The following is a 26,785-nucleotide window of genomic DNA, read 5'->3' as shown; positions in this document are numbered from 1 at the left end:
ATACAGTGAATCTGTTCTATATGTTGATGAGTATCCTGTGTCCGTTTGAGGTTAGCTTGTTCAGAATGTTGTGTAACTCATGTCATGTACAGATGCCGTATCTTAATTTGAGTTAGGGTCACACAGCAGGAAAATATAATTATACAGCAACAGGAAATGGGAATGGTTGTGGATCATAATTCATGTGCATTTTTTTGTAGGAGTTGATACATTTTTCATTAGGGAAAATCTGTCATTATTAAGTGTAAATTGCAAACTTTAGAAGCCTTTTTAAAACTTGTATATGCTACAAGTAAACATTTTTCTGATTAAATTAAAATTTGGCAGGAATCATTTGCTAGATTCAGCCGCAGGCCAATGTTTTTCTTAAGTAGATGGTCCGGGCGCCAGAACATAATTACCAATAATTTGTAGACTGCATATTGACCGCAAGAAGCCCAAACAGATATAATGTTTGACGAAAACATATAATTTCGAACCTTGCTAAGATTTGTACACAAGCACGTGTTGTGCGTGGGAATACTTGGGAACACATTTCATACATTTAAATCACTTGGAGCTGATTTCCTGGAGTTTTTACATCCAACATTTTTTGTGGGGACAAATTAAAACCACTTGCAGACCAAATTTGGCCTGCGGTCCACCAGTTGGGGAACCCGGAGGTATGGCATCTGTATAGATGTACAGTGTTGAGGCTAACAGACCACTATGTCGGTGTGGAGGCTTGGTCCAAGACGTGACCCTCCTGGCGTACTGAGGCAGTGTATATGTATGTCTGTATGGGTAGGGTCAGGAGTTTTTTCTGACCACTGGAAGAAACTCCAGGCTCTATGTGAAGCCTCTCCTGTCAGGGGTGTGACCCAGGCTTTCAGCAACACTCTGAGAGGGCAGACAGGACATTCTGTTAGTCTGGGGTTGGGCTGCTTTCAGACGCCTTGACCACCAGTGTCTATCAGTCTGAGTTTAAACGCTGACCAACTGGCTCTTCAATCAGACACATGTCAGCTACAGGCAAGTTCTGATCTGCACACAGTGGTAGTTGTGGTCGTGTCTTAGAATGTAAAGGGAATTTAGTCTACCTGGCATTATCTTAAGATTCACTCACACTTAGATACAGGTAGGTCTTTTGAACAGAAAACATTCTTAATTGATGCAACCCAATTTGCTCTTTTGAACGGCATTATTTTGTGTGCTGAATTTAGCATCTGCCTCATGGTACTCTGAAGTTCATGTTATTTTGTGCAAAACACATGTAAGTTGTGTCTCTGTCTCTTCTCACGTCACATACAGTATCTTTCCTAACATTTATTTTATGTTCACTGTTCATACTCTAAGAATCCTTTGTCCCCCCCCCCCTTTCTTAGCTCCGGCCTCTCAGTCCGGCAGCTACCTTTCCCCGTCTCTCCCCAGTGAAAACTATTGGTGGAGATCCTGAGTGTATCTTTAACTGCTGTATCAATATTGACCTGTACCATGTTGGCCATTGCTATAGGCACAGCTAATCATTTTGATAGGGGTGGGAAAAAAAACTTCTGGGAAAAAAAGCCTCTCCGTTGTAGGCTAGTTTTATCCACCCTCTCTCTCTCTCTCTCTCTCTCTCTCTCTCTCTCTCTCTCTCTCTCTCTCTCTCTCTCTCTCTCTCTCTCCGCATACCCTGCATTCCAGCAGAACAAATGCTCACTTGTTGCTTCAGTGCCTTAGATCAACAGTTGCTAAATGTGTGGACACTTTGTTAAAAAAAACAAGACATCTGAAGTGTAAACTTAGAAAATGAAAATTGTGATTTTTGGGTGATTTTCTTTGTGAAGTCATTTTGTGAAGTGTGTTCTTTTGCCAAATGGTAGTGCTTTGAACCGTTGATATCTATAAATGTTTTTTGGCCAATGATGGGGGCTGTTGTGATGAGATGAGGGAGTGGGTTGCGGGGGTCAATGGAGGGTGGTGCTAACCTCTATAGGAGCCGATGCTGTCACTGGTGTCCATATGGCTGACAGTTGCTTTACTCCCCATTTAAAATGGTTCCTGTCGTCACAAATGAATGGTGGAATTAGAGATAAAAAGTTTATTTCCCTTCATTTTGAGATTTACAATACCCTGGAATAACATCGTGGACCTGTCTCTTTAAAACATTGTGAATTATGGAAAATGTTGAAAAAAGATGAAAATATATGCACTCACTACTGTAAGTCGCTCTAGGTAAGCGCACCTGCTAAATGTACAAAAATGTAAATGTAAAAGTGTAAATTAGAACCAACTTTGTCACACTATAGTTGCATTAGGCCTGTTTCGTTCTGCTGGATGGTTGACTTGATTGGTCTGTACTTTAGCCAACCAAGCTCTTTCCATGAGTTTAATTTCCTTCTCGTTAATTTTAAATCTCTCTCTGACCTCAAACTGAGAGGTTCCGGGCCAACAGTGAGCTTCCCAATTCAGACGACATAAAAGATAAAAGCACCAAATCAATTATTGCTCTTGTTTCGAGTGCTTTCAAGATTACTGTGAGGTTCTGCTGTTCCATTGAAGTTTAATTTGACCCTCCATTTCATTTGAGAGGAAAAGTAAATTAATCATTCTTACATTGGACAGGGAATGCCTTTGAGCAATGAGCACATAGGGGTTCTGAGAGTGTATGTGTGTATTTGTGTGTGTGTGTGCGTGTGTGTGTGTAAGTGTGTGTGTAAGAGGAGACCCTCCACAGACACTCCACACACATTGTGGGGCACAGAGCAGACAGAGTCCATGGAGAGGGATTAAAGACCTCCACTACCCCAAGCTGTACCACAACATGCCTTAGAGATGGGGGTCCCGGTCCCTCTGATCAGCTAAATGTGATTTTCTGCCCCCCCGTTGCAGAATGTTTTGAGGGGTAGGCACTGTAAAGAGCAGTGGGGTTTAGAAGTAGAGTTTGGTCATGTATTTGCTATTCAAAGGCAGGGTGAAAAGCCCTTTGATTTTCATCCTGAGATGCAATGTAGTCTAGTATGTACATCCTCACTGGCTGAAGTGTCTATGTTTCATCTCAGTAATCCCAGAAATGACTGATATAATAAACGCATGATAAAAGATAAGACCAGATAAGAAAAGATCATAAACAGTCGTATTGTCCTTTATAAGATCCAGTCCTGTTATAGCTTTACATACTTCACATATCTCAGCATATGATTACACTTTTTTCATGGTGGATTTCGCGATCATCAGTTGTGTCACAATATCCACACTTTTAATTGATGGATACATTATCCTGGAATAGTCCCTTGTGACTTACTGCCCTATGTGTTTACGTGTGTGTGTGTGTGTGTGTGTGTGTGTGTGTGTGTGTGTGTGTGTGTGTGTGTGTGTGTGTGCGTGTGTGTGTGTTTAACATTAATTTGACATTTTCTCTGGACTATGTCCACAACCACAGCTGCGGTCAGACTTCAATTTCAACACTTTCTCCTCTTCAAGTCTCCCCGTCTGTGTGACTCACACCCTCATGTTTAGAACACATTTGTGTGTGACTCATTTGTTACTAGACGACTTCACTACTTGTGCTACTGATAAGGGTGAGTTGTTCCTGCACATGATTTTCTCACAGTGTGATTGGATGTCTAACAGGTTGTTGAGAACACCTGTCCATAGCAAGATTCTCTGTCTAATATGTCTGGTGTTGTCTATGGGAGTCATTCATGACAGCGTTCCAGAAAGGTTTTGGGAATTACTATTTGTACTCTTCCCCCATGTGATAATCCTTGACTAGAGGAACAGTAGGAATGATTTTTTTGTGGCTTCAACTAGCAACTTTCAAAAACAAGTTAATTTTCTATCATTTTCTTTCTTTTGTTCTTTGGTTTCAATGTAAAAATGTACAGCAGGAAGGAAAAATAGATCTCTTTTCTTTTTTTCCCTTTTTTTTTTGCAGCCCTCCTTCACGATACCAAAGCTTTGTGGGAAAGTGTCTCTGCCGTGGGTCCTTTGAGAAAACCCAAAATGCTTTTCAGTGATTTGTGGTCAAAATCACCCCTTGTGAAATCCCAACCTAAAATGATCCCCCTGATGGTCTGGTCACTGGCGGTTCCAGACTGTGTGAATGGATGTAGTGAGCGAGGCACTGTTGGGAGATTTCCCTGTTGGGTCTGAGATCCACTGTAAAGCGTCTCTAGCTGATTCTTTATTTAAAAAAACTCCTTTTATGGCCGCTGAGAACGGATCCGTATTTTAAGCCACGGTAAATTCACCTAGCCTAGTCCAGAATGGTTTGCCTTGACTTCATCAGTTACGACACTCCGTTAGACAATATATCTGCATGTACCACACGTTTGAACCACAGACCAGAACATGAGAAAGTCAGTAAATGTTGTTTCTGAGTGATTTTACAGGCTTCTTTTGAAGCATAGCCTTCTACATCTGCATTGCTTGGTGTTTGGGGGTTTTAGGCTGGGTTTCTGTATAGCACTTTGTGACATTGGCTGTTGTAAAAAGGGCTTTATAAATACATTTGATTGATCTACACTCCACTAAATGGCTAATAAGCTGATTGAAAGGATTTCTTACATTAGCTTAATTGTTTTTTTTGTTGTTGTTCTGGTCTTGTATAAACCAGCAGGGCATTGACCTCATCACGTATAACGACCATGCGAGAGGTGGTTCTGCAGATTAACTTCTCAGTAGGGGATTGAAGTGTGGGATGAGGTGACATATGGCTGGAATTTTTTATCCCTCCACGGAGGGAAAACGTGGATTGAAGTAGAGTTATCAGAGGGAGCGGAGGAACAGGGGCAAAGTCTGCCTGTAGAAGAAGCAGCAGAAGGAGGCACCCTGTGCGGTGTGAGCGTGTGCAGGCTGCGGGTGGCCATCCTCTGGCTGCTCTGTGCTGGTTTGTAGACTTTAATGGCCTACCACACTCAGAGTGAAGATTTGTAGGATGTTTTGTGTTTTTGTGTTCCCCGTCCTCTCTTTCTCCCTTCACCTCTCTCTCTCTTTCTCCCTTCCCCTCTTTCTCTCTTTCTCCCTTCACCTTTCTCTTTCTCCCTTCCCCTCTCTCTCTTTCTCCCTTCCTCTCTCTTTCTTTCTCCCTTCACCTCTCTCTTGCTCTCTCTCTTGTCTCTCCATCTTTCTCTCTCTCTCTCTCTCTCTCTCTCTCTCTCTCTCTCTCTCTCTCTCTCTCTCTCACGCTCACTTTCTCTACCCCTCCATCTTTCTCCCCCTCTCTGCCTCTGTTCCTCTCAGTGAGTAGATTTATGGTTATGGGCGCTGGTAAGGCCTGGGTGAATTTGTTCCAGGAAGGGGGTCCATCTGAGTAAGAGAATGAGGCCCTTCACCACATGCTGGCAGGCTGGTGTGTGTGGGCTCCAACATGGTGGCGTTTGTGAGACACCATATAGTGCCCAACTTTTGCCCAGATAGAAGTGCATAGTGTTTGGATACAGCCACCGTGCCTGTGGATACAGCCACCGTGCCTGTTGGACACCGTGCCTATTGGATACAGCCATCGTGCCTGTGAGACGCGGTGTGGGAGGATCAAACACAATCTCTGTTTAGTCATGGAAGGAGTGATGTGTGAGAACCGGCTGTGAGTTTCTGCTGACATAACATTATACAGTACTAGACTGGTCTGTCTGATGTTTCAACATGTGTTTTCCCATTGTCATTAGGTAGTACAGTACTGTTCAGATCAGGTTTGTGAGGAAAGGTTTATGTATCGTTTTTTTTTGTAAGTACCTATTGATAAGCTATTGTCAGAGAAATGCTGTCAATGCCCAAAGTTGAACCTTTTTGCTTGTTTGTTTGGTTGATCGTACTGGAGCCTCGACACTTGAGAACACTAGCGAGCATTATTTACTCTCTCACCACAGTTGACCTCACACACCACGACGAACGTGGGGTGGTCTGGTAAACGTCATTGTTTTTGTCCCAACAAGGTGAGCCTTGTAGCCATGTCTCCTGTAGCCTTCAATAGAATGACCTGGAGGATAGCAGGATATCAACCTACCTGGCCAAACATTTACTCACTTGTTGACTGTTATCCATCACAGTACTACAGTTGAAGAGGGTGGGAATAGATGCAGATCATGCCTTTGAAATCAACACCTCAAAACAAACTTAAAAGGGGCAATCAGCAGTTGCTACGTCCATTTCTGACCTATTAATGAATGATATGTACCCATTTATTCTTAGAGAATATAACTTATAAATGCCCCATGAGCTTTAGTTCGATTGTCATACTGCATTAGATCCCGAAATATAAGCTTGTTTTACTTGTAAACATACACTATATAGCCTCATAACATGATTAAAACAATAATGTCGATATTGCATCCATAGCTCTGTCTATGAATTTAAGTGTGATTAATTTCTCCAGCCACATCCCAAAGCTTTTTCCCAAAACAGGGGCAGGGAAGCACTTTGTTATTGTTGACTGCTGATTGTAGTTTTAAATAATTGGTGTATTTGCAACACAGTCCCTTATTTATCCTGCTTAACATTAGCAATTCATTGAACATTATAGCTTCATATTCATAGCTATTAAGTATTGAAAAGGACAGTATAACATCTATTTATGTAATCATATATTTTGTAACTGAAACCAAGGATGGCCAATTTGACTGTTAGATTACATTCAACAGACCCCCCCCCCCCCCCTTCAATCCACATATGACCTCCTGCTTGTCTCCAATCTTGGATTAAGGATTTGAAACCAAGATTGAAAATGTATCCATTGGATTAGATTAAGACACCCCTCGAATCTACCACTCCCAGCACAATGTTGGATTAAAATTGTCTAGGACCAGCCATAATTATTGTGATATCCTGCACTATGTACCAACATGCATAGCAGGAGCTGGGAAGGGCTCATCTTTGCCTTAAAGCTAGAATCCTTAATGGTGAAAATTCCACATCCGTTTGGAATATTCCAATAATAAAGAAGTAACTGCAAACAACAAAGACAGTTTTTTTCCCTCTGACATCTTTGCATGCGTCAACAAAACAAAAACTATAACAAAGGCGCTGGGGTAAACAGTGGAGCTGTATCCCCAAATGCAAATTCGATATTTAGCTCTGAATACAAACAGTGTCTAGCGGTTATATAATTGAGTGGTATGTTGTTTGTCTGTTATTGTTACTGATGTTAGTGTTTTACTGCATACAGCACATTGTGTGTCAGGATCCATCTTAACTTTGTGCTCAAGTCCTGATATGTTTGCTCCGATTAATTGGCCTTGTTTAGCCTCTATGGGCCTGAACCTTCAGGGCACGCTTGCATGAGAGAGGACGCATGCTGTGCAGAACTCATAACTGGTTATTGTCAGGCAGATCTGAAGACTGGAGAGACTGGTGAGAGAACTGGAAGCTGTCTTTACCCATCATACTCAATTATGCTAAACCACTCTGTGTTGCAGTTACGTGAAACAAGGGGGAGCCTTGTTTGATGTCGACCTAAACAAAACGTGAACAGACTGAGCGTGAAGCGTGGCTGGGACGAACCGTGCAGCGTCGTACCAAGATCCCTCCCTCCCCAAAAAAACAAATGAGACTTGGTTTTAGTAGAAAGGAGGGAGGAGGGGAAGGAGGGGGTACACGAGAGGGGATAGAGCGAGGGAACCGCCAAAGCTTAGGGCCCAACTTTGAACAATAAACCCATCTCCCGTCTGAACCTCCTCTTCTGGAGGGGAACAATACCTCCCTGGAGCAAATATCAAGTGTTCTCCCAGGAGCCATTGTTGTGACAGAATCTGCACACTACATTTACATAATTCATAATGGACGGTGAATGGAGACGGGTTCTTGGGCCTCTTTGAATTTCGCAAGCGGCCTTTTGGCATGAAGATGTTCCCCTGGTCCTTCTAGTGAGGCTGACACATTTTATAATCACCATCTTCCCTCCTCCACCCAGCCCAGAGAGAGAGACAAGCCCAAATAGAAAAGCCATGGACATGTTGTTACCATTGATCCTGTCTGCTCCAATCATTCACCCTACAATGACGATATTGAGTTGGACAACGGGTGCTTTGAACTCGCAACGCAAACACTGTTGTTTTTCCAAAACGAATACCATTACAGGTGCCTGGAGGGGAATCAAAGATTCCTTTGAAACAGTTAATTACATCTCTGCGTAATAAGATTATTTGATTTGACAAATCATTTTTCTTTCATGTTGTAACGAACTTCTTCTTCGTCTGATGAAGAGTAGGAAGGATCGGACCAATACAAAATAACAAAGTGAGGGAAAGAAATGAAAATCGGAACAGTTCTGTATGGTGAAAACACAGACACAAAAAACAACTGCCCACAAACACCAGGTGGGAACAGGCTAACTAAGTATGGTTCTCAATCAGAGACAACGATTGACAGCTGCCTCTGATTGGGAACCATACCAGGCCAAACACATAGAACTATAACACACAGAACAAACATAGAATGCCCACCCCAACTCACGCCCTGACCAAACTAAAGTAGAGACATAAAAAAGGAACTAAGGTCAGGACGTGACACATGTTTTGGAGGACAAATGAATTTGTCCACAGGCCCTGCCCAAGTATGTGCACTAATTCAGTCTAGAGACTTCTCTCTCCACGCAATATTGTCTGCGTTCCAAATGGCACATTATTCCTTATATAGTGCACTACTTTTGGCCAAAGCCCTATTCGCCCTGGTAAAATGTAGTGCACTATGTAGGGAAAGGGGTACCATTTGGGATGCAGACACAGAGAGTGAGAGATCGTCCGACAAATCTTCCGTTCGAACGCCATTCATGCAGGATTAGGATGCTAGCGAAGCTAAACAATGTCCTCTTCTCCTCGATGATAGGTTAAAGTTTGCTTCCATTCTACCTACTGACAGGTGTGCTGAAGAGCCTGTTCAGTTCGGCCATTTTGAGGCCTGTAAAGCCTCCAACTTCCTGGGCTGATGGAGCTACCCAGTCCATGCTAAACAAGGCTGCAGCGCTGAGTGGGCCGCTAGTCTCAGTCTCAGCTGTCTGGCTAATACTAGCCGATCTTGGCCGCCAGCGAGAGGTTGCACTGTGGGGGATTTTCAGTCTCTCTTAAATAAAGCATAGTTGGAATGCCAGGCTTCAGAGTGGCTCACAAACAGGAGTTGGGGGGGATCAGGAGAAAAAGGTTGACTGTCTTCCCTCAGTGTGACGGACAGGCAGCTCAGTGCAGAAATGAAAAGGAGGAAAAGCTAATTCTTGACTCCACGCTAAGCAGTTCATTGATATGCAAAGGACCAGGGAAAGGGATAGAGGGATCTCCAAGGGTAAACATAGTTGTTGGCTGGAAGAAGGAGATTTTGGGAATATTTTCATGAGAATTCATTCACTCTTGGACTTAGTAGTTTAAAAAAAAACACGATAGATAGCTTTAATCTGGAGCCAATATCTATCACTCACAGGAGTTTTGATTTCAGAATGTGTTTTCTGTTATTATATCTCAACATTTTCAGCAGATAGCTGTATGTAATGAGTTTACGTAGGGAATTCCAATAACATTGAGGTAGTTAATTTGCCTGTTTCTTCATAAAGTTGAAAAGAGCTGTTTATGTCAATGCAACATGATGTTAGCTTCACGTTAGCTTCATGTTAGCTTTAGGTTAGCTTCACGTTAGCTTCATGTTAGCTCCACGTTCGCTTTACGTGGCTCTGTGTAAGATCATCATGTTACTTTTACCTATCGAAACGCCCTGTCAGATCTGTGGACAGTGAATGGCTAAGGAAAGGGCTCAGAGCTCTAATGGACCTGGGCCAACGAGTTGTTTCAGAGAATCAACTGCCAGGCAGCTAGACAGCTTATTAGGTTGGCTAAACACACTTCACCATTCCATCATGTCATCTCAACATGCCATGCAAAATATTCTCTGTCAATGACACAAAAAGCCACTGACCTCAAATTCCCAGCCTTCCTTAGTTCATTGAGTGAATTGACTTTTTCTGCATAGTGTTTTCTCATGCTAATGACTAATGTAATGGCTAACCTGTGTGACTGGGGCAGGGCCTGCAGAGTAGAGTGAGTGGTCGGGTGGGGAATATAAAGGAGCCCAGACCTAGACGGAAGGGAAGGTGCTGTGTGTGTGTATGGGGGAAGAGTTTCTCTTTTAAATGGTTCCTCTTTGTGTGCAGTCATGGGAAAGAGCGTTTGAAAGGTGAAGCAGCAGGGAGGCACTGGCAGGACAGGGGGAAAATAGGGGAAGTCTGGGAAGGCCAATATTCTGTCCTTTAACAGTGCCGTGTAATCCGCTAATCCGGTGTGGAGTGGTGGAGTGGCCCAACCGCCGGTGGTCCGACTCCGGGGTGCAGGGGTGAACCGTGCTGACCGCGGCCACAGGAAGTGTAGGAGGGAGAGTGGAGGATGGGAAAGGCCTTGTCTCTCATTCCAGACCTGGGTTCAAATACTTTTTATTTATTTGTATTAATTTGGTAATTTTCTTGTTGGGGGGGGCGGGGCACAATACACAAATTAATATAATTTAATTGCTCGCATCCACCCGTGGGCTGCCACTCAAACAGAATATATCTTTTTTTGAAGTACACAAATACAAAGCATTGATCCCCATGATCATACCACAGAGCAAAAAGTAATAATACATGTGATATTTAAAGGATGGAAAAAGAGAAGAAGTGAGCTCCAATCCCAACCTCCCACCCCATTCCCCCAACCCCACTCATCCAACATGTCTCCATCCAAACATGTTTTCCACCACTTCGCACTCCCCTTACTTGTCAGTCCCTCCATCTCCACATACCAACCCTTCCTCATGGGCCTGAAAACCAAAAAAGGTTTTAAAAAAAGATGAAATCAATCAGTAACCCAGCCTAAAACCCCAAACAGCAAGCAATGCAGATGTACAGTAGAAGCACGGTGGCTAGGAAAAACTCCCTAGAAAGACCAAAACCTAGGAAAAAACCTAGAGAGGAACCAGGCTCTGAGGGGCGGCCAGTCCTTTTCTGGCTGTGCCAGATTAAGATTATAACAGTACATGGCCAAGATGTTCAAATCAAATTTATTTATATAGCCCTTCGTACATCAGCTGATATCTCAAAGTACTGTACAGAAACCCAGCCTAAAACCCCAAAGAGCAAGCAATGCAGGTGTAGAAGCACGGTGGCTAGGAAAAACTCCCTAGAAAGGCCAAATCCTAGGAAGAAACCTAGAGAGGAACCAGGCTATGAGGGGTGGCCAGTCCTCTTCTGGCTGTTCCTGGTGGAGATTATAACAGAACATGGCCAAGATGTTCAAATGTTCATAAATGACCAGCATGGTCAACTAATAATAATCACAGTAGTTGTCGAGGGTGCAGCAAGTCAGCACATCAGGAGTAAATGTCAGTTGGCTTTGCATAGCCGATCATTAAGAGTATCTCTACAACTCCTGCTGTCTCTAGAGAGTTGAAACAGCAGGTCTGGGACAGGTAGCACGTCCGGTGAACAGTTCAGGATTCCATAGCCGCAGGCAGAACAGTTGAAACTGGAGCAGCAGCACGGCCAGGTGGACTGGGGACAGCAAGGAGTCATCATGCCAGGTAGTCCTGAGGCATGGTCCTAGGGCTCAGGACCTCAGAGAGAGAGAAAGAAATAGAGAATTAGATAGAGCATACTGGATAAGACAGGAGAAGTACTCCATATATAACAAACTGACCCTAGCCCCCCGACACATAAACTACTGCAGCATAAATACTGGAGGCTGAGACAGGAGGGGTCAGGAGACACTGTGGCCCCATCCGATGATACCCCCGGACAGGGCCCAACAGCAAGGATATAACCCCACCCACTTTGCCAAAGCACAGCCCCCACACCACTAGAGGGATATCTTCAACCACCAACTTACCATCCTGAGACAAGTCTGAGTATAGCCCACAAAGATCTCCGCCACGGCACAACCCAAGGGGGGGCGCCAACCCAGACAGGAAGATCACATCAGTGACTCAACCCACTCAAGTAACGCACCCCTCCTAGGGACGGTATGAAAGAGAACCAGTAAGCCAGTGACTCAGTCCTTGTAATAGGGTTAGAGGCAGAGAATCCCAGTGGAAAGAGAGGAACCGGCCAGGCAGAGACAGCAAGGGCGGTTCGTTGCTCCAGAGTCTTTCCGTTCACCTTCACACTCCTGGGCCAGACTACACTCAATCATATGACCCACTGAAGAGATGAGTCTTCAGTAAAGACTTAAAGGTTGAGACCGAGTCTGCGCCTCTCACATGGGTAGGCAGACCATTCCACAAAAATGGAGCTCTATAGGAGAAGCCCTGCCTCCAGCTGTTTGCTTAGAAATTCTAGGGACAATTAGGAGGCCTGCGTCTTGTGACCGTAGCGCACGTGTAGGTATGTACGGCAGGACCAAATCAGAGAGATTTGGAAAGTAGGTACATATACTGAATATATATGCATTACCAGTCAAAAGTTTGGACACACCTACTCATTCAAGGGTTTTTCTTTATTTTGTTTACTATTTTCTACATTGTATAATAATAGTGAGGACATCACAACTATGAAATAACACATATGGAATCATGTAATACTAGTAACCAAATCAAAATATATTTTAGATTTTAGATTCTTCTAAGTAGCCATCCTTTGCCTTGATGACAGCTTTGCACACTCTTTGCATTCTCTCAACCAGCTTCACCTGGAATGCTTTTCCAACAGTCTTGAAGGAGTTCCCACATATGCTGAACACTTGTTGTCTGCTTTTCCTTCACCCTGTGGAGCAACTCATCCCTAACCACCTCAATTGGGTTGAGTGTACCTTGAATTCTAATTAAATCACAGACAGTGTCACCAGCAAATCACCCCCACGCCATCACACCTCCCCTCCATGCTTCATGGTGGGAACCACACATGCAGAGATCATCCGTTCACCTATTCTGCTTCTCACAAAGACATAGCAGTTGGAACCAAAAATCTCAAATTTGGACTCATCAGACCAAAGGACACATTTCCACCGGTCTAATGTCTATTGCTCGTGTTTCTTGGTCCAAGCAAGTCTCTTCTTATTATTGGTGTCCTTTAGTAGTGGTTTCATTGCAGTAATTCAACCATGAAAGCCTGATTCACGCAGTCCCATCTGAACAGTTGATGTTGAGATGTGTCTGTTACATGAACTCTGTGAAGCATTTATTTGGGCTGCAATTGCTGAGGCTGATAATGAACATATCCTCTGCAGCAGTGGTAACTATGGGTCTTCCTTTCCTGTGGCGGTCCTCATGAGTTTCATCATAGCGCTTGATGGTTTCTGCGCATGCACTTGAAGAAACTTTCAAAGTTCTTATTGCCTGACCTTCATGTCTTAAAGTAATGATGGACTGTCATTTCTCTTTGTTTATTTGAGCTGTTCTTGCCATAATATGGACTTGGTCTTTTACCAAATAGGGTTATCTTTTGTGTACCAAACCTACCTTGTCACAACGCAACTGATTGGCTCAAACACATCAAAATAAGGAAAGAAATTTCACAAATTAACTTTTAGCAAGGCACACCTGTTAATTGGTATGCATTCCAGGTGACTACTTCATGAAGCTGGTTGAGAGAATGCCAAGAGTGTACAAAGCTGTCATCTAGGAAAAGGGTGGCTACTAAGATTTCAAATATAAAATATATTTTTATTTGTTAACCTTTTTTTGGTTACTACATGATTCCATATGTGTTGTTTCATAGTTTTGATGTCTTCACTATATTCTACAATGAAGAAAATAGTAAAAATATAGAAAAACCCGTGAATAAATATGTGTCCAAACATTTTACTGTACTGTATATACAGTATATCCTTTTTTTGTATGGTTGTGCTTTATAGATTGTTTATGTGTTTGTGTTGGGCTTCAGCTCAGATTATTCTTTACAGAGTCAAATGTGTTCTCCAGGCCTCAATTGTTCCTTGACTAGCGCCATTCATTCTCACTTTCAATAATTCTAATGTTATAACTGTATCCACTGGCAAATTGGGAAAGAGTGAGGTGATTGCAGTGCTGCCTGCCTGCAGTAATCGTTTCTGATTTTTTGACAGATTCAAGGAGCTATCATCATTAAGTAATATAGTAGATGCAAAGGATTGAGTATTTACATTCATGCACTTTGTAACTGTGTCCCAGAAGCATTTAACTGCTGGGCATTTCCTCGTCATGTGAGGGAATGTGCCTTCCTAATTTAGGAGACACAATGACCAGTTGAGAGTTGGGGACAATTTCATCGTAAAACGTTTCCTTGGTGTTAAATATGGTCTCTAAACCAACTTTTAAGTATATAAATTAATGGTTTGGATTTTCGCAATGCTAATGTCATATTTTGGAATTATTCCGTTGGTTTGATAGCGCCAGGCAAGCTCAGTTAAGTGCAGATAATTAACAAATACTATTTGAAACCAGGATTTGTCTGCCTCACACTCCTCTGGCCGCTGGACTGGTCCACCTGCTGGGGTGCCTCTTATAAAAGGCTTACAGTGTCTGTTAAAAGTTAAGCAGGCCTGTTATTTTCTGCCCTTTAAAGTTTGGACACAATAGTTGATTTTGTTTATTAGGAGGAGCCTGCCTGTTAGTTAACGTTCACAGAGTTACTGCCGTGGAACGTCCTACACAGCGAGCCTTGGCTTTTAAATCACCATTAGTTTTAGCAGCTTTTGGCAATGAGCTCAGCTACACTTCGGTGTAGGTCTAACATATAACGTTTAGCAGACATTTTATAATGTAAGTGTAAAATATGTTTTTTTCTTTTCTGTGAGAATCACTCGAAAGTATTGGGATGACGCCATCTTGAAAAATGGAGATGATAAGTCATGCATTGATCAGTCCTCTAAAGCTCTCAAGGCCTACTGTCAGTAGACTATAACTGATTACGGTAATGCACTTCTTTGACAACCCTCCTACCTAAGCCCTCCTACATAAGCTCTCATACCAAAGCCATCCTACCAAAGCCCTAGCTGATTATTTGAGGGGGGAAGTCACAAGAATGTCCAGCTGTAGGTTGACTCAATGGGCCACACTGAGATTGGTCGTGTGATTGACGTTAGTCATGGCTAACACGGGGTGTCCAGACCCAGCACCGTATTTAGCCCAGATAGTGCTAACTTTCCCAAAGCTATGTTAGCCTATGAGCTCCTTGTGTTTAATCGGGCCCCCCCTGAACCCAGTTGTGACATGTTTAGTGATTTCACACTTGCTTTGTACCGTGAAGCCCCCTCTGTCTTCTCAAATGTTTTGAAGCATAAATAATAGGTTGCTCCCATGATTTTCATCATGCATGACTGAGCATATCTAGAGTCACAGGAAAAGGAATTTTGCCAAGTCATATCGGATGGATCCAACCATTAGAGGCCATTGACAGTTAGGTGTTACAAGAGAGGATCATGAAAATCCGTTTTTTTTGTTGTTGCTGAAAATATTTCCTTCTGTCACTCCATGAACAAATAGTATTTTTTCGAAAGCATTAAGGTATCACATTTTTTCCAGACACATACTTGCTATATTGTATTTACTTCACCACCATGGCCTTTTTAAAATATTTTTTGGGGGCCTTTACCTCCCTTATCTCACCTCATTTGCTCACCTCATTTGCTCACATAGACTTATTTTTCTACTGTATTATTGACTGTATGTTTGTTTTACTCCATGTGTGTTGTTGTATGTGTCGAACTGCTTTGCTTTATCTTGGCTTTATCTTGGCCAGGTCGCAATTGTTAATGAGAACTTGTTCTCAACTTGCCTACCTGGTTAAATAAAGGTGAAATAAAAATAAATTTTAAAAATTGGATAAGAGAGTGGGACATTTTAACATATCAAATGAGATATTTTTTATTCTTTCAAAAGACAAGGGTGTCCCTGGTCTATGAGAAGTTACTATTTCAGTTGCGTCACCATTATATTGAGGAATCTGTTATGTGGAGCCTAGTGCATGGTAGATCCATACATAGGATCACTCAGGCCTTTTGAGCGACATGACCTCTGTTGGCGAAAGAAATGCCTATTTGAATGCCTAACTCATTAGATAGCTGCCTATAGAGTCGGAGGGGCTTTGAATGTTTTCGTATTGAGGTGTCATCTCGATGGTGAATGATCCAACAATGTTTTTATTATGGATCCCCCCCTCACCCCTTGCGCTCGCCCCACTTCCTAACAAGAGACACAGCCAGGCTGGAATGCAGTGGTTTCCATGACGCTAATGAAGTAAAAATGTGGCGATGTGGTTCTGGCAAGCCCTCTCCTCTCGCTCCCTTGGCCTCTTCATTGGAATGGGAGACTGATCCCTATAGCTTCTATTCCCAACAGAGCGTTCCCGGGAATGTCTCTCTCTGTTCTCCCATAACCTGGCTAAGCTTGGATGTGGGTTTAAAGGGGCATGTTTGGGACAAAACCCAGGGGAGGGTACCACCACCGACCAAACAACCTCGCTTCCTCCAGCCCGACCCTCCCTCCCTCCTTACCCCAGCACCCCTCCTCCTCCTCTCCCTCTTTCCTCCTGTGAAAAGTGAAAAGCCTGGCGTTGTGATTTATTGTTCCAAAAAATGCTTCATGTGGCAGGCAGGCCCTCAAGCAGACAGGCCCCACTGTTTGCAAATGGCCTCTGAGACAAAAGGAAAGCTTTTCCCACTCAAACAGACTCTTCTCAGCAAACTGATGGTTTTCCTGCATTGTGAAAAAATGCTCCTTTCCTGGCAGCTAGCATACTATTAATTTGTTTTTCCTTTTACCAAATCTCATAATTGTTTTGCTCTAAAACTTTTGCACAGTAAGTAAAACAAAGCGGCTCTTCCAGTTCCCAGTACTCTGAGTGAGGGTGGTTTTCATGGTGAAACTGTCCCTCTCATCCTTTGTGAAATAAGTCTCCCAGGCCTGTGGCTGCAACAGACAGGGGTCTAAACCCGCTATGCTGGGGAGAAGTGTGGATAGCTGGAGGTCCCTGCCAGGGCTTGGGGTCCCTGGTGGGAACAGGGTTCTGTCCCATTGTGCTCCTCTCTAACAGGGAGGCACAGGGTTAAACCACCAGCCTCTGTACATCATCCTGTGTCCTGCTGGGCCAGTGGACTAAACACAATGTCCTTCTAGTAGCTCCACACAGGATGGCCTGGACGTAAAGACCAAGCAAAAGCCATTATGAGGCGCCCGCCATCCTGCACCTGCAGAAGGAAGAGCCTCTGTCTCATTCAGGCTTTTTAATCTGCACCACCTCCAGACCTTGGAGGATTCTGTTACTCTGTGTCTATGTGAATGGGCCATAATGTACTGTATGTGTTGACAGACGGTTCAGGCCACTGTGTGGGCATTGTCATTCAAAGTGCATTGTCTTTAAATAGGGGTCTAATCTAACCCCTTGCCAATAAAGACCCGGAGGTTTGGGGCGGCTGGCAACCCTGACCCACCCAATGATGTACAGTATATAAACCCCTGATTGCTGATGTTATTTATTGGCAAATGAGAGGCTTTGAAGCTACTGGTTAGCCATATTGGCACTTCCCCAGAAGAAGCAGTCCTTCAAAGGAATGTTACATGTATTAAATGAAATGTATTTAAGTGTTGTGCTGTTGTAGTGGGGACAGTACTTTTTTTTTGTACATTTAGCTCATATTGTATAATTTAAAAGTATGCATTAAGGTGTGTGTGATATAATAAACGTGGCAAATTCAAAGACGTAGACATTGTTGAATGCATATAGCTTCCAAAATCTTTTTTTTTACAATGGTAGTTCAGTCAGTCATGTAGTATATATATAAATCATTGGACACACCTGATCATTGTGTGCTGGCTGGGTTTTCAGTCTTTTCCAATCTAATGGGGATAGGACCCAATCACACACTAGCTTGGGAAAGACGGTACTGCAGGTCTGTGAAGCAAAATAACACAGACAGAAAGAGAGAGAAATAGAGAGGAGCGGGAGACAAAAAAGTGATAGAGTGGGAGAGAGAGAGAGACAGACAGACAGACAGACAGACAGGTAGCCTGTGGTGAGCAGCTGCACTCTGCTGAATGTGCTCCTTCGAGGGGAACACCCCAACAGAATAGGAAGTTGGGATTTTATGAATCACTCAGCTACATCCGTTTTGCATTACATTCTTGTTTCATTATGATCTTGTCCCAACATACCCACATCAGACCAAATAGTCTTTATTAAACCTGTAGACACACAGAACAACATCTTCATCTCCATAGACAGAGATAAAGTAGGCCTGTTTAGGAAGTACCCCCACCTTACATCCACTCCCTAATGCAGTTACAGCCTGCTGGATAATGGGGCTCAGTGTTGTGCATTATGGGGGCCAGAGGCACACTGCGAGGCTCTTCCTCGCAGGAGCCAGGCTCAAACATTTATTTTATTTAATCTTTATTTAACAAGGCAAAGTCAGTTAAGAACAAATTCTTATTTACAATGATGATTAACCCCAGCCAAACCCTAATCCGGAAGACACTGGGCCAATTGTGCGCCGTCCTATGGTATTCCCAATCACGGCCGGGTTGTGATACAGCCTGGAAACGAACCAGGGTCTGTAGTGACAGCTCTAGTACTGAGATGCAGTGTCTTAGGCCACTGTGCCACTCGGGAGCCCAAAACATGGCAGAAGCCAGGCTGAAATCAGGCTAAAACATGGCAGGAGCCAGAAAAAATAATGTCAGGAGCCAGGCTGAAACATGGCAGAAGCCAGGCTGAAACATGGCAAGAACCAGGCTGAAGCATGGCAGAAGCCAGGCTGAAATATGGCAGGGCTGAAACAGCAGAAGCCAGGCTGAAACATGGCAGGGCTGAAACAGCAGAAGCCAGGCTGAAACATGGCAGGGCTGAAACAGCAGGAGCCAGGCTGAAACATGGCAGGGCTGAAACAGCAGAAGCCAGGCTGAAACATGGCAGGGCTGAAACAGCAGAAGCCAGGCTGAAACATGGCAGGGCTGAAACAGCAGGAGCCAGGCTGAAACATGGCAGGGCTGAAACATGGCAGGGCTGAAACAGCAGAAGCCAGGCTGAAACATGGCAGGGCTGAAACATAGCAGGAGCCAGGCTGAAACATGGCAGAAGCCAGGCTGAAACATGGCAGAAGCCAGGCTGAAACAAAATTAAGAGAAAGCACCAGGTTCTCCAGACACAGGAAGTAGCTGTAGTTTGACATCCAAAGAAGATGGATGGAGGCGGTTGCCATGAAACTAGGTATGGTTACCATGGAGCTGGGGAAGACTCCAGACATCCTGTAGAGAGACTGTTGGCAGAGCAGAGATGCTGCCGGGAATTTTACAATATACAATCAGTTGGTTTTGTAGAATCTGTTGAATCTGTTACTGTTGAGCCAATGAAGGGTTCTGTTCTCTCTCGTATTCGGTCTGATGTTTATTGACATCATCCAATAAAGAACATTGATCTATGGTTGGTTCACTTGTTGTTTTGACTTAATAATGAGGTCACTTGTTGGGCTAGTGGATGTTGTTGACTTGTGACTGGTAGTCCTTATAAAGTCGTCACGTCATGCTGTTAGATGTAGCTAGTGGTTGTTACAGTAACTTGTTCCCTGTGGTTCTATTATGAAGCAGTCGCTTGTTGACATTTACTGTTGGTCCATATGAAGCAGTCCGACAGTCACCTACTGGTCAGCTGGCTGTATTTCCTGGTTGGAGGACAGCTGGCATTGTCATGGCGATGGCAGCCACATCCACCCAGAAACATTAGTTCCACCGCCGGCCCTTTTTGTCCCGCTCCAAAAAAAGAGGGGGAATGAATAAAAGAAAAAAGGGGAGACGGCTAAAGTCTCCCTGATCCCCTTTTCCATACGCGGGGTAATCCAGGGGCGACTGTCAGCACAAATGTGGCTTTGACAGGGCTGCGTGTGTGTGTGTGTGTGTGTGTGTGTGTGTGTGTGTGTGTGTGTGTGTGTGTGTGTGTGTGTGTTTTGACTCTGACCCTCTCTGTGGCTCTCAGTTTCACTGGGCTCTGGGAAAAACAGTCCTCGGTGGATACTGCGAGGCTGTGTCAGTGGTGGCACTGCCACACTCACTCGCCTGCGGTGGTGTATCACAGATTCAAGGGAGTCGTAAAAGCATCTGGAGACTGTTAGATTAGTCCTTTCTGTCCTCCCATTCAACTGCTTTCTGATGAGCTCACCCTCTAACTATGTGGTGTATACATTAACAGGCTGGTTGAATACCAAAGTGCTCCTGATGTTACCATCTGTAGAGCCAGGCAGCACTGTAGTTACTGACGCATTAGTAATGGTCTGTTTTATTATGGATGTGTCAACACTACAGATAAATACTACACTAACTACAGGAAGACCACTACAGGTCATGTTTAGTTATGCATTAGTTATCAGGTAGTCACATTTACCGTCACACCTGAGTCTGCTAAGGCCTCTTTCTCTCAATGGTTAACACCTAGTGTTAGACCCACATGTCTGACTAATGTGAACTAACACCGAGGTGGAATTGCTTGACTGGTGTCTCCTCTGTATATTGAAATGTGTAACTCAGAAGTCCTTATCATACGTTGTAAACACTTACTGTACACTGAGTGTACAAAACATTAAGAACACCTGCTTTCTCCATGACAGACTGACCAGGTGAATCCAGGTGAAAGCTATGATCCCTTATTGATTTAACCTGTTAAATCCACTTGAATCAGTGTATTTTTAAGCCTTGAGACAATTGATACATGGATTGTGTATGTGTGCCATTCACAGGGTGAATGGGCAAGACCAAAGATTGAAGTGCCTTTGAACAGGATATGGTAGTAGGTGCCAGGCACACCAATTTGTGTCAAGAAAGACAATGATGCTGGGTTTCTCATGCCGAACAGATGCCCACACAAATCAAGAATGGTCCAACACCCAAAGGACATCAAGCCAACTTGACACAACTGTGGGAAGCATCGGAGTCAACATGGGCCAGCGTCCCTGTGGAAGGCTTTCGACACCTTGTAGAGTCCATGCCCCGATGAATTGAGGCTGTTCTGAGTGGGACTGACTTACATGTTGAAGAGATGGTTCTCTTTACAGTTGTGTCTTTGTGTCTTTTCCCTCCAGATAAAATGTGCCTTATACAGTATATGAATATGAACAAACACTGTAGCCATTGTGTTACTGAGATGGTTCTCTAACAGTCTTGTCTTTGTGTCTGTTTGTCCTCCAGAGCACCAGGACTGTCTCCACCAGGTAGTCCATGAGCGTCTGGGGGAGCTGCTGCGCGTGTTGAAGGCCGTCATCAGCAAACACCAGACCCTCAACTCTGTGGACATCCTCAGTGCTGCAGGCACCGTCATCGCACAGGTCAAAGGTGAGCAGCACTCCCTAGAGCATAGAGACATGTCTCAAACACACCCCGACTCTCTGTCTCTCTGTCTCCTTCTCTCCCTGCCACCCTGTCTCCCTGACTCATTTTCCTCTTGCCTCCCTGTCTTCCTGCCTCCTTGTCTCCCTGTCTCCCTGCCACTCTGTCTCCCTGATTCCTTGTCTTCCTGTCTCCCTGCCTCCCTGTCCCGCTGACTTCTTGTCTTCCTGTCTCCCTGCCTCCTTGTATTCCTGTCTCCCTGCCTCCCTGACTCCTTGCCTCCCTGTCTCCCTGCCTCCTTGTCTTCCTGCCTCCTTGTCTTCCTGTCTCCCTGCCTCCTTGTCTTCCTGCCTCCCTGTCTCCATGACTCCTTGTCTTCCTGTCTCCCTGTCTCCTTGTCTTCCTGCCTCCCTGACTCCTTGTCTTCCTGTCTCCCTGCCTCCTTGTCTTCCTGCCTCCCTGACTCCTTGCCTCCCTGTCTCCCTGCCTCCTTGTCTTCCTGCCTCCTTGTCTCCCTGCCTCCTTGTCTTCCTGCCTCCTTGTCTTCCTGTCTCCCTGCCTCCTTGTCTTCCTGCCTCCTTGTCTTCCTGTCTCCCTGCCTCCTTATCTTCCTGCCTCCCTGACTCCTTGCCTCCCTGTCTCCTTGCCTCCTTGTCTTCCTGTCTCCCTGCCTCCTAGTCCTCCTGCCTCCTTGTCTTCCTGCCTCCCTGACTCCTTGCCTCCCTGTCTCCCTGCCTCCTTGTCTTCCTGCCTCCCTGACTCCTTGCCTCGCTGTCTCCCGCCCTAATGGCTCACAGTCCTTGCCTCCCTGTCTCGCTGACTTCTTGTCTTCCTGTCTCCCTGCCTCCTTGTCTTCCTGTCTCCCTGCCTCCTTGTCTTCCTGTCTCCCTGCCTCCTTGTCTTCCTGTCTCCTTGCCTCCTTGTCTTCCTGCCTCCCTGACTCCTTGCCTCCCTGTCTCCCTGCCTCCTTGTCTTCCTGTCTCCCTGCCTCCTTGTCTTCCTGTCTCCCTGCCTCCTTGTCTTCCTGTCTCCCTGCCTCCTTGTCTTCCTGCCTCCCTGACTCCTTGCCTCCCTGTCTCCCGCCCTAATGGCTCACAGTCCTTGCCTCCCTACTGTACCTCCCCCGTACTGTACCTCCTCCAGGCCTCATTTGGCTGGATTAGGTCTGGAAGAAGGTTTGTGCTTAAGCATTACAGGGCCAGCATGTTTGTCTGTTTAGCAAAACTAGAAGATGTATTTGCAGCAAACCTTTGAAGATGAATTCACTCTAAATATCAGAACTTCGCTCAAATAACACACACAGTATGTATTCAAACCCCTGACTGTAAAATACAGACCATGTATTATTTGAATGTTTAAATTTGAATTCCTATTGAATCCAGTGGTAGGAGGGAGAGGAGTGTGTTTGACTCAAAGACTGAAGTCTTTGTGCTTTGTGTTGCTGTCCTGAGGGAATAGGGCTCAGGAATCCCATTTATCTCCTCTCCTCGAGATTATGATCAGCCATGGAGGGCAATTCTTCACTTGGCCCGCGCACAAGAATCTCTGAGTGGAGTATACCTCTGCTCAATTGGAATTGCATAGCAGCCTGGCCCTGGTTTGACAGCATAGTTTTGGCAATGCTCTATGTTAACGAAGTACGCTGACACACTGACCTGGAACAAAAGCTGGGGAGGTGTTTGTGTGTGTGTGGTAGTGATGTAAATACCTATCCTTCCTTCCACTCTAAATGCATTCTACCAAATGAATAAAAAGTGATTGAACCAAAGTCGATTCCAAGTGTTGGCTTACACTACGGTATGCAGCCTGGGTGCATTTCAAGCAGAACTGAAGGAAGCTATTGTATGGCGGCTTGGACAGAGACAGAGACAAAGACAGAGTGAGCGTTAGTGCTGGCTGCTGTCGATCTGCATGCTCTACTGTGACAGTTGGAAAGACTTCACATAGAGTCTGCAGTGGCTAGCTAGCCAATAGTCATGTGATGCTACTAATGGCTAATCTGGTTTCAAGGCTGTGGGGCTTTCTCTTGGGAGCAGTTTAATATTAACAGTGCTTTGTGTATATAGGAACAGAACAGCAGTATCACTGCTGAATCAAAATGCCATGTGCTTAAGGTACAAGCCCCAGTACACTCCCAATAAACTAACCTGTTGTTCCTTCATTCTTAATTCCATACCTCACCCTAATAACATTTCTCACCACTAGAGGGCCAGAATATGTGTCCTCTGTACTAGACCCTCACACAATGAGGCTCAACAGGCTATACACATACTCATTGGCATCCTTCCTTCTTTGCCAACATTAGTCACTTCACACACACTCACATACACACACACCTGGCCTGGTCCCCAGGTAATGTGAGACTGAAGTAATCAATTCAGGTATATTCAAATAAGAGAAAGTGGAATATTCACCCTGTGCCTAGGGGGAGATAACAGGGGTTTGTATCTCTCTGTCTGTCTGTCTGTCTGTGTTTGTGTGTGTGTGTGTGTGTGTGTGTGTGTGTGTGTGTGTGTGTGTGTGTGTGTGTGTGTGTGTGTGTGTGTGTGTGTGTGTGGGTGGGTGGGTGGGTGCGTAGGTGGGTGTGTGCGTGTTTGTGTGTATGTCTCTGCCCGCCCATACTGGCTCAGTGGATCAGGAACAGGCCCCATTCGCTCATGCCTGGCCTAATTCATGCTCTCATAGTGGGGCTATGACTTTCACAACACTGGTCTCTGTCCAGGGAGAGGAGACACACACCAGGAGGAAAGAGAGAGGGAGAGAAAAGGGTATCTATCTATCTCAAGATAAGCAAGATATCCTACACATAGTCTTACAAAGATCTTTATACAATGAGCAAATTAAAATACTTTTTCTGTATGTGGTGTATCACCCCATTAGCTAAGCCAAGGTATCTGAGAAGGACACCAAAATGATATGTGATGAACACCATGACACCTGTCATTTCCTGAATGAAGAGATGTGGTTGTTTCCCCTCCCTACATTGGTACAGTGTATGGTTGCAAAGTTCCAGTAACTTTCCCAAAATGTAGGATCCCAGAATCAAGAATCCCAGAATGCCTCGCCTGGTTCACCAACTACTTCTCAGACAGAGTTCAGTGTGTCAAATCGGAAGGCCTGTTGTCCGGAACTCTGGCAGTTTCTATGGGGGTGCCACAGGGTTCAATTCTCAGGCCTACTCTTTTCTCTGTATACATCAATGATGTCGCTTTTGCTGCTGGTGATTCTCTGATCCACCTCTACGCAGACGACACCATTCTGTATACCTCTGGCCCTTCTTTAGACACTGTGTTAACTAACCTCCAGATGAGCTTCAATGCCATACAACTCTCCTTCCGTGCCCCCCAACTGCTCTTAAATGCAAGTGAAACTAAATGCATGCTCTTCAACCGATCTCTACCAGCACCTGCCCGCCCGTCCAGCATCACTACTCTGGACGGTTCTGACTTAGCATATGTGGACATCTACAAATACCTAGGTGTCTGGTTAGACTTTAAACTCTCCTTCCAGACTCACATTAAGCATCTCCAATCCAAAATTAAATCTAGAAACGGCTTCCTATTTCGCAACAAAGCCTCCTTCACTCATGCTGCCAAACATACCCGCGCAAAACTGACTATCCTACTAATCCTTGATTTCGGCGATGTCATTTACAAAATAGCCTCCAACACTCTACTCAGCAAACTGGATGCAGTCTATCACAGTGCCATCCGTTTTGTCACCAAAGCCTCATATACTACCCACCACTGCGACCTGTATACTCTTGTTGGCTGGCCCTCGCTTCATATTCGTCACCAAACCCACTGGCTCCAGATCATCTATAAGTCTTTGCTAGGTAAAGCCCCGCCTTATCTCAGCTCACTGGTCACCATAGCAGCACCCACCCGTAGCACACGCTCCAGCAGGTATATTTATTTCACTGGTCACGCCCAAAGCCAATTCCTCCTTTGGCCTCCTTTCCTTCCAGTTCTCTGCTGCCAATGACTGGAACAAATTGCAAAAATCATCGAAGCTGGAGAATCATATCTCCCTCACTAACTTTAAGTACCAGCTGTCAGAGCAGCTCACAGATCACTGCACCTGTACATAGCCCATCTGTAAATAGCCCATCCAACTACCTCATCCCCATACTGTTATTATTATTTTTTGCTCCTTTGCACTCCAGTATCTCTACTTGCACATTCATCTTCTGCACATCTATCACTCCAGTGTTTAATTGCTAAATTGTAATTATTTCGCCACTGTGGCCTATTTATTTCCTTACCTCCCTTATCTTACCTCATTTGCACACACTGTATATATACTTTTTTTCCAATTGTATTTTTGACTGTATGTTTGTTTATTCCATGTGTAACTCTGTGTTGTTGTTTGTGTCGCACTGCTTTGCTTTATCTTGGCCAGGTCGCAGTTGTAAATAGCCTACCTGGTAAATAGCCTACCTGTAAATAGCCTACCTGGTTAAATAAAGGTGAAAAATGGAAAAAAAGAGGGTACAAACAGGAAAACCGGAACCCTCCAACCAGGATTTCTGGAAAACTGAGTCATTTGGGGATGTTGCTGGAATGTTTCAACTATTACTGCCTCAACATTACCATGATGGCCCCTATGGCCCGATGGCCCCCAATGACCTAAAGGCACCGTGGCCTGATGGCACCATGTCCCCCAATGGCCTTCCTCCTATGTCCTGGCTAAGTCATGTATGTTTGCTTCCATCAATATCTGTTTTGTCAGCAGGCTTCCCCCTGCAGTAGGCTCAGAGGTGTAATTTATTAGTGTTCGTTCAGGAGTCAGTCATGTGCTTTCCCAGTGAAAACAATGCCGTTTTTGCCTGATGATGTAACATCCACGTTTGGACTGTGGTTGGCCGGAGCGAGTGCTGGCATTGTGTTCTAGTGAGCTTCAGGATGTCCTGTGTTGCGGGGAGGGGAGGAGGGGGTAGGAGAGGACGTAAAGGCCAGAGAGACGCAGCGATAGCGTTCTAGGCAGAGGTAGCTAGCTAGCTGCGTTCACAGACAGACTCTCCCGGGACCCAAACTAACTTGCACCACTAACTCTGCTGTCCCGTCTGAAAGGGTTCTACCTCTCATAAGAGCTTCTGGAACTTATGGAATTGGCTTGAACCCTGTACTGGAGACATTCCCTGGAAAGAAATGCCTTATTAGGTGACACAATTGGAGATAAAGGAAGAGACTTGTGCGGCCATTTCCCCTGTGGCAGTTGGAGAAAGCTTTAGTGCATTAAAAGGGCTGTAGATCAGCTTGACCACTAGAGGCAGATCCCCCTTTGGAACCACTGAACCACGAAGGACCTACTGAGTAAGGAGTGGCTCTACGGTCAAGGAGTGGTTGTACCATACAGCCAGGAAGACCAACAGAGAAGAGAGAGAAGTCCTTGAGAGCAGCTTGGGTAGAAGGAGTTTGGTGCTACAACAACCGCCCGACTGCGGATCACATCATACACACAGACTGAATGCTAAAAAGGGTTCAGCCTCTGGAGGGCAAGGCTGGTCGTGGGTAAGTGGTGGCTGGCATGTGTGTGTGTGTTTTACGGTAAAGTTCCTCTTGTTCTATAGAGACAGGAAGCCTGCACT

At 44.8% G+C, this 26,785-nt stretch overlaps 1 protein-coding gene across 3 annotated transcripts in view; it reads left to right on the top strand.

Annotated features, from left to right (window-relative positions):
• Window positions 1-26,785, top strand: part of arhgap29a (Rho GTPase activating protein 29a) — an 87,618-nt gene that overhangs the window by 10,280 nt on the left and 50,553 nt on the right. For 2 of the 3 annotated variants that reach the window (XM_065007101.1, XM_065007100.1), the window contains exon 3: window positions 21,058-21,201. In XM_065007101.1, the coding sequence (XP_064863173.1) occupies window positions 21,058-21,201 (144 nt within the window). Of the gene's footprint in view, window positions 1-21,057; window positions 21,202-26,183; window positions 26,709-26,785 lie in introns of those variants that run through there. The other variant, XM_065007102.1, reaches the window with a different exon arrangement.

The sequence above is a fragment of the Oncorhynchus nerka genome, linkage group LG22 (assembly GCF_034236695.1).
Source record: "Oncorhynchus nerka isolate Pitt River linkage group LG22, Oner_Uvic_2.0, whole genome shotgun sequence".
In the NCBI taxonomy this organism is placed as follows: domain Eukaryota; kingdom Metazoa; phylum Chordata; class Actinopteri; order Salmoniformes; family Salmonidae; genus Oncorhynchus; species Oncorhynchus nerka.
The sequence above is the reverse complement of the archived record's forward strand: the minus strand, read 5'-3'. Positions and strand labels throughout refer to the sequence as shown.